Below are 19,181 nucleotides of genomic sequence, written 5' to 3'. Positions count from 1 at the left end.
CTCCAGCCCGGGCGACAGAGTGAGACACCATCTCAAAAAAAAAAATCAAACAAAAAAGATCAGGTGTCAGCCATGTATGAATTCATAACATCCCAGGGACCTGACCTAACATGAGGGTCAGGGAAGGCTTTTTTTGTTTTGTTTTGTTTTGTTTTGTTTTTGTTTTTTTGAGACGAAGTCTTGCTCTGTCACCAGGCTGGAGTGCAATGGCGCCATCTCAGCTCACTGCAACCTCCATCTACCAGGTTCAAGCGATTCTCCTGCCTCAGTCTCCCAAGTAACTGGGGCTACATGTGCACGCCACCATGCCCAGCTAATTTTTGTATTTTTAGTAGAGACGGGGTTTCACCATGTTGGCCAGTGTGGTCTCAATCTCTTGACCTCGTGATCCGCCCGCCTCGGCCTCTCAAAGTGCTGAGATTACAGGCATGAGCCACTGCACCTGGCCCAGGGAAGGCATTTTTGAGGAAATAATAGTTGAGTTGAGATCTGATAAAAGAAGTAGGAGTAAATGGCGGGGTGGGGGAAGCGGTTTTCCAAGAAGAGAAGACAGGACATATAAAGGGCTGGTAATAGGAGGCAGTGTGTCCATTTTGAATTGGTAAAACAAGGGAAGAAGAGTGCATTGGAGAGGATAAACTCAAAGAGTCTTTGAGTCTGATGAGATGGGCAGAGCCCAGATTATGCAAGGTTTTGTAGTCTCTCTTCAAGTTTCTATCCTGAGAGCAGTGAGGTTTTAAAAGAGTTCAAATAGAGGGTTATCTGAAGAGATAGGCATTTAAATAAAAGAGAGAAACAGAGAGAGAGGTGGTTGCGTTGTAGAGAACAGAATAGTGAAGAGCAAAATTGGTTGCAGAAACACTAAGTTGGAGGGCTGTTGCAGAGCCTGGACAAGAAATGGTGGATGCTTGTACCCAGAGTGGGGGTGAAGAGGAAAAAAAGTAAAAAAGAAGAGGAAGGCAAATTCAGCAGAACTCAATGGATTTGATTGAGGTGCTGGATTTAGGGAGTCAAATGTGATCCTCAGGTTTCTTTCTGGCTTGTGCAACTGAGAGATGATCTTGCCATGCCATTCACCAAGATGGATCCGTGGAAGAGCAAGCAGGCTTGTAGTGGTGGAAGTTCTTAAGCTCAGTTCAGTATATGTTGGGTTTGAGGTCCATTTGAGATACCCAAATGGAGGATCAAAAATAGGCCTTGACCCGGGCGCAGTGGCTCATGCCTGTAATCCCAGCACTTTCAGAGGCCGAGACGGGCAGATCACGAGGTCAGGAGATCGAGACCATCCTGGCTAACATGGTGAAACCCCGTCTCTACTAAAATACAAAAAATTAGCCAGGCGTGGTGGCGGGCGCCTGTAGTCCCAGCTACTCGGGAGGCTGAGGCAGGAGAATGACGTGAACCCGGGTGGTGGAGCTTGCAGTGAGCCAAGATTGCGCCACTGAACTCCAGCCTGGGCGACAGAGAAAGGCTCTGTCTCAAAAAAAAAAAAAAAAAAAAAAAAAATAGGCCTTGACACATAGATCTGAAGGAAAAGTCTAGGAAGGAGGTTAGCAATTTGGGAGTCATTGGAATATAGATGACTATTTAAGGCACTGCTGTACACAGGACTTTAGGGATGCAGCATGAGATAAGGAGAGGGACTCAAATTGAGTCTTTAGAAGGAATTGAAGCATTTAATATCCAGGTAGGGAAGGATAACATGACAAATGAGAATGAGAACATGTAGAAAAGCAAGAGAGTTAAGTAAAAGGAGAGTGTTCCAAGACAAGAAGGTGGGAAGGAGTGATCAGCAAACTCCATACCTTTGGGCAATGCCCATAATCCCTTTATTTATCTGTTAAACTAAGAAATAATCACTGCATATCTGAATATTGTTATAGTAACCAAATCTAATGTTTGAGGAAATGTTGAAATCTGTAAGTTGTTTTATTATGTAATTACTCTCAGTTCTTGGGTTTTATTTTGTTTTCAAACACTGGGATCATTCACACCCTTATCTTACTCTTCCAGGCATCTTAGAACAAGAGCCAAAAATGTATGAATTTGAAAGTGAAAATGTTCCCAATTCTTTTTGCATAATTGCATGGAAAGTAATTCCACTCAGAACCTGGAACATCTCTCCCACTTGGTTTTCTCCTTTTCCTTTTCCTAAGAACCTAGAAATCCCCGGAAAGTACTTTGTGTCCTGTGAGTATAGGCTGGAGCACTTCAATTCTAGAAATAAACCTAGTAGGTAAACAGCTTCCTGTGATTAAATGGCTAGCTGTGGAGTGGAAGAAGCCTACGGTATTCAGGGAACACTACTGGTACATTTTCCATTCATCGTGGTATAATTAGGAACACGTCACAAGCTCTCCCCACTTTGACTTTTGGAGTGGTTATTAGTTGGTGTTCAGGAAGAGGGAAGGCCAAATGAGAGTGGACCCCCTCCCCACACAACTTGTCTATCCAGAGCCCTGGCACAGTAACTGTTCCTTAACCTCACTGCTGATTGAGAGTAGAGCTAGCTAGCAGCAAACCCTCTCTTCCTCTAGGTAAGATGCTGGGCTTGTGACAACAGTTCCAACCACAAGCTGACTACTATATACAAATGATTCATTTCCAGCCTTCTGCTTTCCTTTAAAGAGTCAGCTGTCATGTGCCGCCTATGACTCACTCAAGCTCCTTTGCCCCAGGGAAATAAGCACTCTAAAGATTCCTGAGTTCCAGGCCCCTCCTAAGCCAAAAGAGTCACGTTGTTTTTATGATGATACAGCACAGAAGCATCCTGGCTAATTCCCATGTGTTGTCCTGCCAGTAAAAGCACCATCATTTCTAAGCACAAGAAGTGAGAGAAGGCAATTTGTGTTGCTTTGTTTATGCAGGACAACCCTTAAGCCAGTTGTGGCATGCAAAATATTGAAGAGCGAATGTGTATTTCCGTAGTGGTTCAGAAAGTGAGAGGCGGCCATATACACCCGATGGTTCTAATTCCATATTATGCTTGTGAGGCAGTGCAGAGACTTTCAGAAACTTCAGGAAGTGATCCTGAACTCTTCACACTCTATAAACTGAGGCTTACCCTAATGAAACTCCACGAAAGACATTGATCTTATGCTCATTTCAAATTGTCCATGTTTTCTAAACTGTAGTTTTTCCTGTCAGCTGTATATCAGACAAAAAAAAATAAAATAAAAATCTGTTAGTTTGAAATGAGGATTTCATGTGAGAAGGAAGTTTTGGTGGTCACATTTTTATCATCTCGTTTTCTGAGATCCTCCTCACCCTTGTCCCTTATGTTCCAGAATCGGGTCAGCTGTCATTAGCTTTTGCCAAATGTTCATACTGTTGAGGCCACAGACGGATGAATCACCTATTGCTTAACTGAATTAAGCTAAAATGTGTCACTGGCAGCATCCTTATTACAAAATCATGCCCTGATACCACTTCTGTCAGTATGTTTTGCTTTTAAATGTATTATTGATATTCATCAATCAAATGAGCAAGGGCGAGAAACATTTTGGACTTCTGTAGGAGCTGCGTTATGTTACTTTACATAAACAAAAAGTAATTACGTTAACTAAATATGAATTCTAACCCATATAGTGATTTTTTAATATTATAGACCTTGACATCGTTGGCGACCATATTATGGACTAACTTAATCACATTTTATAGGATAGTTTATTACTTGTATTTGTTATGATATAGTCTCATATAGAGTCTCAATGAAGTAAAATTTGATTTATAGAAAACTTATTTTTAAATACTGTCATCACCTAGGTAACCTGAAGTTTCAGAGTGAAAGTAAGCATTTAAGTTTGTGGTTACAATCTGTTTAATGAATATCAGATTCATAAAAAGCGCAAACTGGTTTCTTTACTCAATAAAGAACAAAACCAGAGGTCAGCTGTTTTCGTGATCAATAGCAGCCTCACTACCTCAGTAAGATAAGATGGGAGGTAACATTTTGTGATTCCCAGTCTATCGTCAGTGATTTTAAGGGACTATCACAATATTCCTAAAATCCAGTAAAATTTGATTTCTAAAATATTTCATGCAGTAATTTTATAAGTAAGAGAACAAATTTCTTTATAAGAAATAAAGGTTATTATTAGTCTCAATTGATTAAATTCACAAATATTGAGCATCTATTCCATAAAAGACATTGAACAAAGCTTTTTAGGCTATATAGGAAAATAAAATGTTCTTTGCCCTCGGGGAGCTTTTAAGTTAACGAAGAAGACACATTACACAGTACAGAAAGTTTAATAACAATTTAAAACAAGTAATAATGTGTTTTAAACTAAAGAAGGTATCAAGAGATAGCATATGCATAATTGCCAGGTGAGTAATACAGATTCTGCAGGCTTTTGAAAAAGAGAAAGAACACTTGAGACAGATGTCAGCAGAAACAAATTCACTGAATAGATAGGATTTGAGCCAAACCAACTATTAATAATTTCACCAATTATGGGCTAGGAATAGAAACAAATCATGATTGCTGTTGGGTTTGACAGCTATACCTGGAGGCTTTCATCTGATTATCTGCTTACATCTACAGTATTGATTCATATGTCACTTCTTCAATTTGTAGTTTACTAAAGGCCATTCGTCTAAATACAGAGGCCAAAGTGTCAGCATCCTCTTGTAGAGTCAGTCAAGCAGAATAGTGAGAAAATGCAAATAATTATGTAAAGTTCAGTATCTCAATGCAAGATATCATCTTTACTCTGAAGATAGACCTATATTGTTAGAATGATACTTTTTGAGATTATTGTTTTTAATAACATTTGTTAACTATGGAGAGAAATATGTTTACTAATCCAATCAAGTTGTTTAAGGTTGTAAAAACTAATTTTAAAAAACATAACCTTGACCTTTCAGGTGACTGTTGTTTTCAAACAAATGGAAAATAGCAGTGCTTTCCAACATGAATGTACTCAGAGGTCACCTGAGAGTCATGTTAAAATGCAGATTCTGGCTGGGCACAGTGACTCACACCCATAATCCCAGCACTTTGGGAGGCAGAGGTGGGAGGATCACTTGAGCCCAGGAGGTCAAGGCTGTAGGGAGCCATGATCGCGCTACTGCACTCCAGCCTGGGTGACAGAGTGAGACCCTATCTCAAAAAATAAAAGTGAAAAAGAACGTTTTATATGACTTTTGTCTTTTATTCTCACCCAACTCTTTATTTTTGCCTTTAGCACGAAAGCAAGAGATTATCAAAGTCACTGAACAACTGATCGAAGCTATCAACAACGGGGACTTTGAAGCCTACACGTGAGTAGCAGATGTTTACTTTGCTTTCATGCATATGGTAAATATATTTGTTATATGAATGCATTCTTCAATATATCTAAATTTGCATATATTTAACTCCAGATTTGATATGTCAACAATAGTTTTATTTCATGGTATAAATGACTAAGTGCCCCTAGGAGAGAAAAATTTATTTAAGATTTCAGAGGCCAGGCACAGTGGCTCACACCTGTAATCCTAGCACTTTGGGAGGCCAAGGTCAGAGGATTGCTTGAGGCCAAGAGTTCGAGACCTACCTGGGTGACAGAACAAGACCCCATTTCTACAAAAAGTTTGAAAATTAGTCAGGCATAGTGGGGCACACCTGTAGTCCCACATACTTAGAAGGCTGAGGCAAGAGGATCACCTAAGCCCAGGAGGTCAAGGCTGCAATGAGCCATGATCACATCACTGCACTCCAGCCTGAGTGACAGAATGAGACCCTGTCTCAAAAAAAAAAAAAAGAAAAGAAAAAAAGAGTTCACAGAGAGAAGACTTGACTTCTGATCCAGTGATTGGAGATTTCTTTGTAAATACGCAGATGTATAACCACTCCCGTATCACACACACACAAGTCCAGATGAGTAAAGGGCAATCCAGGCAGAGCAATTCATGTGAGCAAAAACACACGCAAAAAAGGAAAGCACGTAAAATGTGCATTTCAGCTTAAGAAATGTTTTCCCTTGAAGTTCTGCAGAGGTTCTGGGGCAGAGAAAGAGATTAGGAGGTGACATGAGGCAGCCTTCTCTCTTCAGCCAGTACAGTTCAACTTTATCTCCATCTCTTTCATATGTTTATATCTTAAGGAAAACTTTACTTGAGGATGGGTTCCAATGCTTATTTAAAGTTTATAAACTCCTGGATCATAGGAACTATGAAGGAAATTACTTCGCTGAAGTAAAAATAAAGCATTCAATTTAAACAGGGCCTTCTCCTTACACCATGCAACTCATGAGTTCCACTCCAGTGAAAGACTTAAATGTAAAACAGAGATTGAATCTGATCTCTGGCTAGAAAGATCCAAAACCTGAAGATAAAATCATAAGTGAGAACATAATATGATTATACCTAAATAGGTAACATGTGTATACTTTAATTAAAAGCCAAGAATAAAAGTAAGAGGCAAACAAACTTAGAAAAACATTTTCAAAACATATGTCAAAAGTTAATTTTTTATATTACGTGAATATGATTGAAAAGTAGAAAAATAGGTAAAGAACATGAACTGACTATTATCAGAGGAGGAAATATAAATGATAAGTAAACTAATAAAGGCATGTTTATGTTTACTAATTAAGTATATGCAAACTTGAATGCAAGAGCCTCTTCTGCCTATAAAATCAGCAGACATATAAACTCTGCTGACAGCCACCAAGGTGCAGAAACTGCAGGACAGTGGTGACTTTCCTATACAATGGAATAAAACACAATTGGGTGCAAACTTTCAGGATGGCAGTAGTGGCAGAGATGGGGGGATTATTAATATATTTTGTTATATAATCTGTTATTATATACCTGAAAACTTTTATAAAGGCTTACTTTACTGTAATACTATAATTCTATTTATAAGAATTTAACATGAGTATAAATTTTTTATGTAAAACATGAGCAAAAATTTGTGAACAAAGATATATACTGAAGCAGTACAGTTCCCATTAAGTCATCTTTGGTACAATGGTTATGTTGAGTTTCTAGCAACCTGGAAAAATATTTATGATTTTTTACTGAAACTTAAGCAGGACATAAAAGAGTATGTACATAATTATTAAAACTACAAAAGTAAAAAGTATTAAAAGTGCCAGGTGTGGTGGCTCACACCTGTAATCCCAGCACTTCGGGAGGCCAAGGTGGGCAGATCACCTGAGGTCGGTAGTTCAAGACTAGCCTGACCAGCATGGAGAAACCCTGTCTCTACTAAAAATACAAAATTAACCAGGTGTGGTGGCCCATGACTGTAATCCCAGCTACTCAGGAGGCTGAGGCAGGAAAATCGCTTGCACCTGGGAGGCAGAGGTTGCAGTGAGCTGAGATCGTACCATTGCAGTCCAGCCTGGGCAAGAAGAGTGAAACTCCATCTCAAAAATAAATACATAAATAAAAAGTATTAAAAGTGGAATGAAATATGCCAAATTAGATTTTAAAAAGAAAAAACGAAGTTGCCTCTGAGAGGTAAAATTACAGGTGAATTTTTTTCCTGCCTTTTATAAAAGTAAGCAAGTATTACTTTTATCATTAGTTATAAATAAACACCAAATATAAAATATGGAAGAGATTAGCTAAATGTAAGAATGAAACTATATCAGGAGCTTCTTCTTATAAATTAAATGTGTGTGCATATATGTATAAACACATGCATATACATGTGTACGAGTGTATCAATTTGTTATTATGACCTAATAAGGCATACTTGGAATAAAAGATATAGTAAAATTGGAGTTAAAAGAACAGTCTGTTTTCAGAGACAACAGTTCCCTATTAAACAACTGTTTATAGCTGTGCCATAGAACCTGCTTTTAAAATTCTTGTTGCTGTTATATCCTTGTTAGATACATATGATTATTTGAAGAATAAGAATATTCTCTTTTTAAAAAATCTTTTTTTTGCAATAGCATTTCCTTGTGGAATGATAAAAAGTTGTGTTTGTTGTTGTCAAAAAGAAAAAAAGAAGTTGCCTCTGAGAGGTAAATTTGTGTATGAATTTTTTTCCTGCTTCTTTTCTATTCTTTCTCAATTTATAAACAGATACTACTATTATATAGGGAGCAATTGTAGCCAGGCAAAAGTGTATGTTTCCTATATTCTCAGACAGTTTAAAATAGGATATTTTAAATAATGCTAAACCTTGGGAACACATCAGTTCACTAATATCTTTGCCTATGGAGACCTATAATCTGGCCTGATTTTGTACTTTCCAGCCAGAGCTAATCCAAGAGGGCTGCCATTAGAGAGCTTTTGGGATGGTAGAATGTACTGATGTATCCCTGTCAGCTGGTCCTTAGAACACCTGTTCAGATCACACACACCCACATGTCAAATGGCAGCTTTGTGGATCTTTTATTAATCCAAAGCCTTTTATAAGGTAGATGGATGATTAGGTAGGTAGATAGATAGATAGATAGATAGATAGATAGATAGATAGATAGGAACATTTCCAAATATATTGACTCTTTTCATGGTTGGGTAAGAAGATCCATCATGGCCCTGTGATTCCCAGATTATGTTAGTACTGATGTAAGGCAGTAAGAAATTGTGGTTCACTGATAATGACAACCAAAAACCATATTTATAGAGGAAGTAATAGCCCCTGGCAGAATAAATTCTTGTTACCATAGGAACGCTGTTCTTCCCATTTTGCTTCTTAGAAAGAGACTATATATATTTGATTTTAAGCTTAGAAACGCCTACCCAGCAGGCAGTCTGAAGTGAAGGTTGTAATCCTTGCCCCCGCCATCTTTAAGGCACAAAGGATATCCACTGTGATTTCTACTTTTTAAAAGTATTCTTTAAATAATACCGGTTCCACGTTCTATAAACAGTACTGCACTTTGAGGAAGTACAGTGAGATAGACTTTTGAAATTTGTATTTCTGTTGAACATTAAAAAAAATTTGCCACCCCCAAAGGGGAATTTCTCTATGAAATTAGATGTGGCCCCATCCACTGTATTACCCTTTGGGGCAAATTAATAAACAGTCCAAAATCCTTTGATTTCTACTCCATTTGATCTACCTTGTGAACTCCCACTCGTTCTTCAAATCCAGATCTTGTCACCTTCTCTGAGAAGCCTACCCTGATCACCATAGGCCCAAAGGAAATATTTTCCTGTCTACATTTCCAGGGGCCTTACACACATAACACAGTGACCTTGCTTTCCATATCAAGCAACCAGTCATCATTCCCCAAGCGTACTCTGCATTTTCACAGCAGCAGACCATTGCACTTGCTGTCCTCCTCCTGCCCACCACCTCCCACATACCTGGAAAACTCTTACTTATTCTTCAAAGCCCAGCTCACATTTTCTTCCTCTCTTAAACCTTTCCTGTTCACTGTCTATTAGTAATCTGTTTTTTGAGCACTTCACATTTTCATCTATTCTGGTATTGATTATTGTATTATAATTGCTTGTTTTGAAGAATATCTGCCACATAGTTGATGTTCAGCAATTCTTTACTGAATAAATAAATTTCTCCAAAGAAAGCTCATTGGTTTTTTCCAAATATTTAAAATTGCACACCCCTTTATTGAATCATACTTCTAGGATTAAGAAAGAAAACCAGTATGAGCATTTGAACCTCCTATTGATTTCATTTTAAAAATAAAATAAACTTAAACACAATAATAAGATGTAAGTCTCGTGGACATTGCCAGGAAGTGTAGGGTGTGATACTTTCTTTCAAGTCAATTGTCATATACATGTTTGACATGAATGTAGAAGATGTGGTCCAACAAAAATTATTCCAGGGCTAAGCGTGGTACCGGGCTTACCCCTGTAATCCTATACTTTGGGAGGTCAGGTGGGAGGATCACTTGTGCCTAGGAGTTAGAGACCAGCCTAGGCAGCATAAGGAAACCCCATCTCTGCTAGAAATAAAAATTTAAAAATTAACCCAGTGTGGTACTACACGTCAATACTCCCAGCTACTAGGGAGGCTGAGGCAGGAGGATTGCTTGAGTCTGGAAGGTTGAGGCTGCAGTGAGCCATTATTGCACCACTACACTCCAGCCTGGGCAACAGAGCAAGACTCTCTCTCAAAAATAATAATAATTATTATTATTATTCCAGAAGTATTTAATTTCAGATTCAAAGATAGTTTTATAGGATTTGGAGAGTGTCTTAAACTTGGACAAAAGGACTTGGAGAGCATTTTTAAAAAATAGTAAACCTCAATCAAGAGTTAGAAAAACTGGAAAATTCACCTTAAAAATAAAAAAGTAGAAATTGTAAAAGGGGGCCTCCTAAAATATTGTATATTATCATCTGCTTGAACTGGATAAATTAGTTTGTTCCTATCAGAGTTCTCTGCAAAATGTCTTTTCAGAGTCTGCTCCTCAACCCACCTTGCCAAGGTTTTGATAGAACATTTTATTTCATTGTTTTAGAGGCTCTTTCCTTCAGCGACTAATAAATCAGAATGTTTACACATGAAACAACAAAACACATTAAGCACCTATTAATTGGTTATTTTCTTTATTTTTCTTTTACAGAAAAATCTGTGACCCAGGCCTTACTGCTTTTGAACCTGAAGCTCTGGGTAATTTAGTGGAAGGGATGGATTTTCACCGATTCTACTTCGAAAATGGTACATTTATTCCTAATTTAATAACATGCCCTTTTAAATGTCTCTGAATTTTCCCAAATTTGCAGATTCTTTGGCTCTTTTCTACAATGAGAGTTTTCACCTTCATCCAGCATTTGAAACATATAATTGTTTTGTATTCAAAATTGTAAAAAAAAAATATGTCAGGCTTGGCTTACAGTTTTGGTGTGTTTTAAAAAATATCTTTGTATAAAAATTAATGTTGGCTGGGCACCGTGGCTCATGCCTGTAATCCCAGCACTTTGGGGGCCAAGGCGGGTGGATCACTTGAGGTCAGGAGTTCGAGACCAGCCTGACCAACAGGGTAAAACCTCATCTCCACTAAAAATACAAAATTAGCTGGGCATGGTGGCGCACACCTGTAATCCCAGCTACTTGGAAGGCTGAGGTATGAGAATTGCTTGAACCCGGGAGGCAGAGGTTGCAGTGAGCCAAGATCATAAGCCTGGGCAACAAGAGTGAAACTCCATCTCAAAAAAAAAAAGTAATGTTGATTGAATACACTTCAAGCAAGTTCCAGTTAATGGATAATATAGGCTATAAATCAGTTACAAAAAATGTTATTTCACGTTTTCATAAAACTATATATAAAAAAATTAGGCAGGCACAGTGGCTCATGCCTGTAGTCCCAACACTTTAGGAGACTGAGGTGGGAGGATAGCTTGAGGCCAGAAATTCAAAACCAATATGAGCAACATAGTGAGACCCCATCTCTACAAAGAATACAAAAATTAACCAGGCATGATGACAAGCACCTGTAGTCCCAGCTACTTGGGAAGCTGAGATGGGAGATCACTTTGAGACCAGGAGATTGAGGCTGCAGTGAGCTTTGATCATACCACCTGCCTGGGTGACAGAATGAGATCCTGTCTCAAATTTTAAAAATAAGAAAAGGAAAAAATAGGAGGAAAAAATTTTTTAAAACCACACCATGCCAAAATATTCAACATAGAAGAGTGCTTTCAAGCATATGTGATGCTTATTTTCAAAGTAAAATGAAAATCAAGTTAAGTAATCAGATAAATCTTTCAATTCAAGTTTTAAGAATTGTGGTAGTTTCAGAGGAAACCGCCACTTTTCAAAGAAGGTGACAAAAGAAGTTCATCCTGCAGAAATCCTTCAGGTCATCAAGAAAATGTAAACCAGGAATTCCCTTTATCCTTCTCTTTTCCTTACACCTAATGACATTAGACATTATGCTGTGTTTGCATATTGCATTAAGTGAATGTACTATTTTTGCAGAGATCTTATTGAATTCAAGAAGAAAGGTATTATAGGAATAATTGGGATAATCACATCACTTTCAGTAATTATAAGCTTTGATAAGAATGTCTGCTTTGGCATGGATTTTCGAAGTAAGATGTGTTGAATGAGTTACTTTTTCTTATATGCATTAGGCATTTACAAACAAATAAACAAAAAGAACTATTTGATAAATTCTCTCTAACAAAGTTTCAGTAAATGTTATCATATTCCCTATATTCCAGTGTTCTGATAGCATCTCATGTTTCCTCCAATTAACTCTCTATTGACATCGTCTGATCCCTAATGAAAGAATTAACCCATTAATATTTTAACCTATTTCAGCATAACACTATACATCATGTTCCATAAATGTAATTCCTTCATAATGGGGTATTCAGGTGACTATAATAGTATTTTGTATAATTTGAATAGATGTTTTCTGAGAATGGAAAGCATGTTTGGATAACAGCTAAAAACAATTCAACGTTTTCTAGTGATCTAAGAAAGGAACAGCATCAGTAAGTGATGTGCCCTAATCTTCCTCATATCTCTTGGTGATTGAATAATTAGAATTGGTAGCTACTGTTAAAACACCAGAGTCTGAAGCATAGTGAGGGCTACTCAGGCAAGGGAAAGAGCTAGAAGATCAGAATCAGGCTGTGTGCCAACACCACATTTTGAATGTTTATCAGATGATCACAGTGGACTATCATGGAATAGACTCTAGTATGTGGAGGACTCAGAGGATGAGATGAGAAACAAGTTCATAGGCTTGTTCAAAGGCTACCGCCAGCCTTATTTTGGAGACGGTGATATCCATACCTGAAACTTGATATATTGCCCTTCTCCCACGTACTTCACCAACTAACAAAAACAAACACCACCACAAGATCCCTGGTCAACTCTCCCAGCAGTTCATTCCTGGAAAAGACAGGAACTGCTTGGCACACCTGGGCCAGGCCTTCTTCACCTCTGTTCATATTGTGATTTCTGTTTCTAACCACTTTCCTTCGTAAATAATCTCTCCAGCTTTCTCACCCAATCAGAATTTCCAAAGGAGCATATAAATGCCTGTGAAGGAAACCAGATAAAAGAAAGACTGCATCCACTTTTGTTCTTTCCTTGCTTTGTACAGTGCCCAGTACCAGATTAGTATAAATAGTAGATTAATTAACTAATTAATTACTGACTGAATAAATGGCATTTCATGTATTGGTCCTAACTGATGTTATTACTGGTTTTAGTTTCCTTTACATAGAAACTAAATTTTGCTTTTCTTGTTTTTCTCTTTCAGCTTTGTCCAAAAGCAATAAACCAATCCACACTATTATTCTAAACCCTCATGTACATCTGGTAGGGGATGATGCCGCCTGCATAGCATATATTAGGCTCACACAGTACATGGATGGCAGTGGAATGCCAAAGACAATGCAGTCAGAAGAGACTCGTGTGTGGCACCGTCGGGATGGAAAGTGGCAGAATGTTCATTTTCATCGCTCGGGGTCACCAACAGTACCCATCAAGTAAATATTCCCAGGCTGTCAGCTTCTTTGTTAATATACCCATGGTCAGCTTCTTCTACTTATTCCATTGTTAATAGTGTGGTGTATGTTATTTAATGCTGGTAGTTGGTTACACTGATGAAAATAAATGCCTTCACGGGAAAGGTTTATGATTCTCTGGAAAGATCAATCAGATCAGCCATTTGTGGGTTGAAACTTGCTACAGAGCAGTATACAATAGGTTTGCATAGGACTAGAGACTACCTTATCAAAATCTCACAGGGTTAAATCTAGGGGATTTGTATAATAAGGCAAAATATTTGTGACTTCATTTTCTCAATTGACAGAAGGGGATATCAGAGGAAAGCATAGGGTGGAGTTTCTAAAATGGCCAATACATTATCAGGAGTTTCATTTCATGGATGATCCCCTAAAGCTCAGTTACAGAGACCGCATTTAAAAGGCCATTGTCAGGTAGTGCAATGTCGTTCTCACCTCACCACTCTACCTCAGATATCGTTTGCTTTTCCAGTCGCGATTAGGCACATATTTATTGTGAATCTCCTAGGTGCTTAACCTGTGCCAGATTCAACACAAGGTAAAAGATATTGCTTTCAAGGAACATGTATTCTCGTTTAGTCAATCATTGATTCTAAAGAAAAAAATGATATAATAAACTTTATCATCAACTTCAGAATACAGTAAAATTAATGAACAGTGTAAACTGTTTATAACAGTTTGGAAGTACACTTTGTGTATAAGATAGAATTTTGGACAAAATCTTAAATGATGAGTAGAATTTAGAGACATAGAAAGATAGAAAAAACAAAGCAGAATAGTCCAAGCTAAAGGAGCATCATGAAGAAAAGTACAATATCAGGATTTAGTTTAATATGATAGAACATTATTGGTAAGGAATGCCGGTTACAACTAGAGTAAAGAGGAATAATTGAAAATAGGTTTATTAGTAAAGTGGAGTGATATGAAAACAAGAAGAGTTTAAACTCAGTGTAGAAGTTTGGTCCACTGTTGATCTCTTTCCGAATGATCTCACCAGGATCACCTGTTAATATGTGGGATTTGGAATGGGGATTCATACAAACAGCCATTCAACTCACTCCAGAGAATCCATCATGATTTCTTAGTTTGATAACATACCACAGTGGTTTTCAAAGGCCTTCTGTATAGACTTAATACTTATATATCACTGTTGGATTTGTAAAAAGTGGGTCAACAGGGACAAAAAAAACCAAACCAAACAATAGGCTGAAATTTATTCTCAAAACCATAGCTATGTAATTAAGAGAAAAACACAAGAGGAATATGAAGATAATGAAGACACCTGTTTTTGTGTGTTTTTTACACCAAAGAGGTACAGCACAAATCACCAGTTAATATAGAAGGGGTTACATTCATACAGTACCAGAGGGTTAGGTTTTTTTGCAATTCCCTGAAGTGTTTATGGGATGAAGCCTATTCAAGAAAACTTCATTTTATGCCAGGTGGCTTAAATGGGGCTTCTCTTAATAGGCCACCCTGTATTCCAAATGGGAAAGAAAACTTCTCAGGAGGCACCTCTTTGTGGCAAAACATCTAAGGCCTGAAAATCATTCACATATGGGTCTTGTAAGTAACATCCTGCTCCGTGATACTTTGTGATTGGAGCTGAATGAAAAGCTGCATGGCTGTTTTCCTTCCTTTTGAGGATATCTTTTCTTGCATAATATTCAATGAAAACCATACAAGGTCTTTGAAAATTCATAGCAATCTTGCATGAGCTTTTGAATCTAACATTCAGCCCTTTTTGGTAGCATAATCCTTATTTTAAAGGTAATAAACACTGAAATGAATTTTTTCCAACATGTGGATTATGTCATGTTAGAATCCTGAAGTTTTCACATCAAAAGTAAATTATGTCTAGGTCAGTTCAGATAACTCTCAATTATCCGGACTTAATTTATATTAAGCTTTAGAATCCTTTGGTGTCTTAACCATTCTTTCAAGAGGATGCAATTCCATAAGCAGCTGGCTATGGTGAATGTGTAAATCAATTTGCTGTGCCTGACTGAATATAATGGTGCTTGACCATGAGCACAGGCCACAGGAGGAAGTCAAGCTGAAATTTTAAACTCACAAAGTGGGTAATTCCAGAGGATAATTGAAAGTTGACTGTAATTAACTTCATGCTTTTATTGTTGTTTTTAATTAGTTGTTTCTTAGACTTGGGTTACAAGTATTCAGATATGTATGGTGCTGTTGTGAATATTTGCCTCATTCAGAGAACTAAACCTTATCAGAGCTTTTAACAAATAGTGCTCCCAGCTGTTGCTTTCAACAAAGGAGAGCTCCAATTAAAGAGAGTAATGATGTTCTCTTTACTTTTGAGACTATATTCCTTGTTAAATTGACTTCTAGGTTTGATTTCCCAAGGAATCTAATAATAATAACAAAAGCTAAGGATGAACTTGAATTTTAAGTCTATTTCAGCAAAAAGATTATATTCATTTACTAATTTGTCCAGTAAACAGGAATGCTTAAGATGCATACTTAGATTTCATAATGTGACTGAAGCCTGTGTCCCTGTCTCTTTATTTTTAGCTTAGCTTTGTGTGAAAAAATAATTAATACTCATTTTCTATTTTAATACTGTCTTTGTGTAACATTGTATGTTTCTTCCTGTAATGATCACAAGCAAACATCTCTTATACATAGTGTTTTCAATCTATTTGTTAGCCAAGTTATAAAACCGTAGTGTAATCAAATCTATGGCAAAGCAATTTGATGATATTTTGTAAAACAATATAATTGATTTCTTCCTCCCCCTTTCTCCTTTCAGCTAAATATCAACAGTGCCACTTCTGCATTCTCTGTTCTCAAGGCACCTGGATGGTGACCATGGGCCGTCCTCTCCTCCTCTTCATGCATGTTTCTGAGTGCATGAAGTTGTGAAGGTCCTACATGTAATGCATATGTGATGCATCATCTTATCATATATTCCTTCCTGTACATTGTTTACACTTCAACTACGGGGATGTTCCTTGCAAACTTAAATTACTGTTGGCAAAACAATAGGGGAGATTAGACAAAAGAAAAAATCCACAATATTCCAAGTACAACCCTTCATCAAGTTTCTCTGTTAATGCCAAGATTTAACAGACTTAAGAACTATTGTTCTCTGAATGACAGTTTGTAAGAGAAATGTAAATTTTTTAGAACTCTTTGCTGTTAATCTGTTTTGGCTTGTTTGGTTTTTTTGGTTTTCTTGTTTTGTTTTTGTTTTTTTTAAGGTAAAAAAATATACCTTCAGTTTCCTGGTGTGATCCTGGTTAAAATGGATGATTTTTCATGGGAAGTTTTGCTGATTAACAATTAAAGTGGGTTGATATGTGGGCAAAATCACTTATGAAAGTAGAAGCAAGAATGTGGTTTGCTACCACATAAAGCCATGCTCTTTTTGGTCAAACTGTGTAAACTGGAAAAATTCACATCATTTCTGAGTTTAATCACTTTAGGATATATTCACATTGTTTTGGTGAATTTGCTGAATTGAATTGTTTTTCTTTCTCGAATCTGTGATCTCTTTTCTTTATCCTGTTTCTTTGTTCCTTTCGTTTGCTTCCTTTTTTATTTTTCTTTTGTTCCATTCTTTTCTTACTTTTTTCCCTTTTCCTTTTTTGAGGAGGCCGGCCAGTAGTGTGTGAGAAAAGAAAAAAAGTGAAATTTGCATAATGAAGGTAAAAAGGAAATAAAAGCCTTTTGAAGGTGGCTCAACTAGCACTTTTGATCATCTTCAGGGCCCACAAAAATGTTGTCAAGATTTTAAAGGTTTATAATTCTGCTTAAGCTCTACTTTGGACTTAGGTATCCTAACTATGTTAGAGGTATTTGAATTGTTTAAACTTAGGATAAAAGCAAGTTCCTCCTGTGACTGCAACGTCTTACTGATTGGGACAGTTGCCAGGAGGATACCAAGTTGATAGCAGAGGGGGTTTTATGCAAACGCACTCACCTCCGCCTTGGGGAATGAAAGGGTCACTTCTGCATCATCACTAGCTAGTGTTCTAATGTTAGAGAGGCTTACAAATGTTTGCCATTCTCATAAGTGTTTTGAACTTGATCTTTGTGACTTGTGTTTTTTAGCTTCTCTCTTGAATCAGAGTATCGTTATCTTCCTCCAAGGAGTTAGGATTTTCCAGTTTAAAACAAAAAGGGAAATGTCCTAGGTTTTCTTTGTGCTTCTCATTTTTCCTTTGTTGATTCAATTCCTGTGATTTTTTTTGTTCTCTTCTCTGAAATGCTTTATAGTGCATGGAATCTCTGTCATTGTTATTTTAACGATAGTAATTCACAGTCCTCAGAAGCCTGTTTTTAAAGCAGAAGCAAAAAAGGAAAACAAAGCAACAAAAACAACCCTTCCTCTTTTCTCTCATCTCACCTTTCTGTGTTGATTACTAATCATCTTAGATATTATTGCTAGTGGATGTATGGTAGATGGGTTGAAGCTTTTCTGATAATTATTACACAATTTAAAACAATATATATTTAAAATAAATATATACAGTCAATATATTGAGCCATGTTAACCTGCCAATGAGATCTGTGAAAAAATAATGGCCTCATTTTTACCCTTTTAATTTCTTTTACCTTTTTGTGAAGCAGCTATACGTGGCATACATGTATTTAAAGAAAAAAATAGGTGTAGAGTGTTTTTTTTACACTTTTAGCATGTGGTGTTGAAGTATTACTGTAGATCAAGTTTGTCTTCCGCACTAAGATGTGAGGAAATTGTGATTTGTTCTCTCCACCACAAATGAATTACACATTTATTATCTTCTATCATTTTGAAACACTGCAGTTTACCATGGGACACTGTATATATTTCTTGCCATAATGGTAAATGACTGATTGATATATTTAAGAGTTAATAAATTTGTGATTTCTGCTGACAGTGCGTCCATCTTTATTTCTTCAGAAGAGCTACTGTATTTATGCCTGCATGGTGCTGGCCAGTGTCAAGGGCAGTGTGTCCTGCTCTGGCCTCATTTAGTACATGACAATTTGCACTTGGTGGGAATGGCAAGTTAATAGTTCTCTATGAGCAAAACAATGGTCTCTTCTGGGAAAATGTTGCTGAAAACAACATAGTTAACAACTAAGATTCCTAAAAGCTTCTCTATACTATACCCTCCAATCCAGCCTTCACATGGCTGCTTTTTTTTAAACACGAACCTGACCTTGTAACGCTTTGGTGTTATCATCTCTGGGATATAGGCAAGCACCCCAGCTCCTGCTACTTCCCAACTTGAACTTGAGCATACATGGATGCTCAGCTTCTTTTGATTTGCTAAAAACATCCACTTGCTCACATGCCTGTTTATGCTGTTCATGGTGTTTATGTTTCTTACCTAGAATAAATAGTCTTCCACTACTTCTTACTCTTTCCTAAGATTCAGTGTAGAGCATCATGCTCCACAGCAAACCTTCCTAGGCTCTATTCTGGGCTTGCCTTCCCTCTCAATACTTGCATAATAGATTGTATTTACCTCTCCTGCCAACCACATTGTTTTGAAAATATATTTCTATTTGTGTTTCCTCTACTGCAGTATAATGTCGCTGTGGGCAAGAACTGTGTATTCATCATTGCATTCCTAAACCCAAACCAGGGCCAGGAATGGAGATATCATTGACAAATAGTTGTTGAATTGAGGCCGACCCCTTTTGATAACAGAAGCCTCAAAGTGTACTCAGATGGTCCTGGATTTAATGATGGGTTCTCTCACCATTGTCTTGATGCTCTGAGCAAGTTACCTCTTCCCTCTGAACCTCAGTTCCCA

At 37.3% G+C, this 19,181-nt stretch overlaps 1 protein-coding gene across 33 annotated transcripts in view; it reads left to right on the top strand.

Moving 5' to 3' along the window:
* The window catches only part of CAMK2D (calcium/calmodulin dependent protein kinase II delta), a 329,629-nt gene extending 311,334 nt beyond the window's left edge, over positions 1 to 18,295 (top strand). For 14 of the 33 annotated variants that reach the window (XM_017847851.1, XM_017847773.1, XM_017847809.1 and 11 more), the window contains 5 exons: positions 5,190 to 5,265; positions 10,488 to 10,582; positions 13,140 to 13,368; positions 14,878 to 14,973; positions 16,184 to 18,295. In XM_017847851.1, coding sequence (XP_017703340.1) covers positions 5,190 to 5,265; positions 10,488 to 10,582; positions 13,140 to 13,368; positions 14,878 to 14,944 — 467 coding nt within the window. In that variant the 3' untranslated portion in view covers positions 14,945 to 14,973; positions 16,184 to 18,295. Of the gene's footprint in view, positions 1 to 5,189; positions 5,266 to 10,487; positions 10,583 to 13,139; positions 13,413 to 14,877; positions 14,974 to 16,183 lie in introns of all 33 variants that reach the window. The other 19 variants (XM_017847937.1, XM_017847914.1, XM_017847837.1 and 16 more) reach the window with 2 other exon arrangements.
* Positions 18,296 to 19,181: the final 886 nt, after the last annotated feature.

This window comes from Rhinopithecus bieti, unplaced genomic scaffold, assembly GCF_001698545.2.
Source record: "Rhinopithecus bieti isolate Rb0 unplaced genomic scaffold, ASM169854v2 scaffold_947, whole genome shotgun sequence".
Taxonomy (NCBI): Eukaryota; Metazoa; Chordata; class Mammalia; order Primates; family Cercopithecidae; genus Rhinopithecus; species Rhinopithecus bieti.
This window is presented reverse-complemented; position numbering and strand designations above follow the sequence as displayed.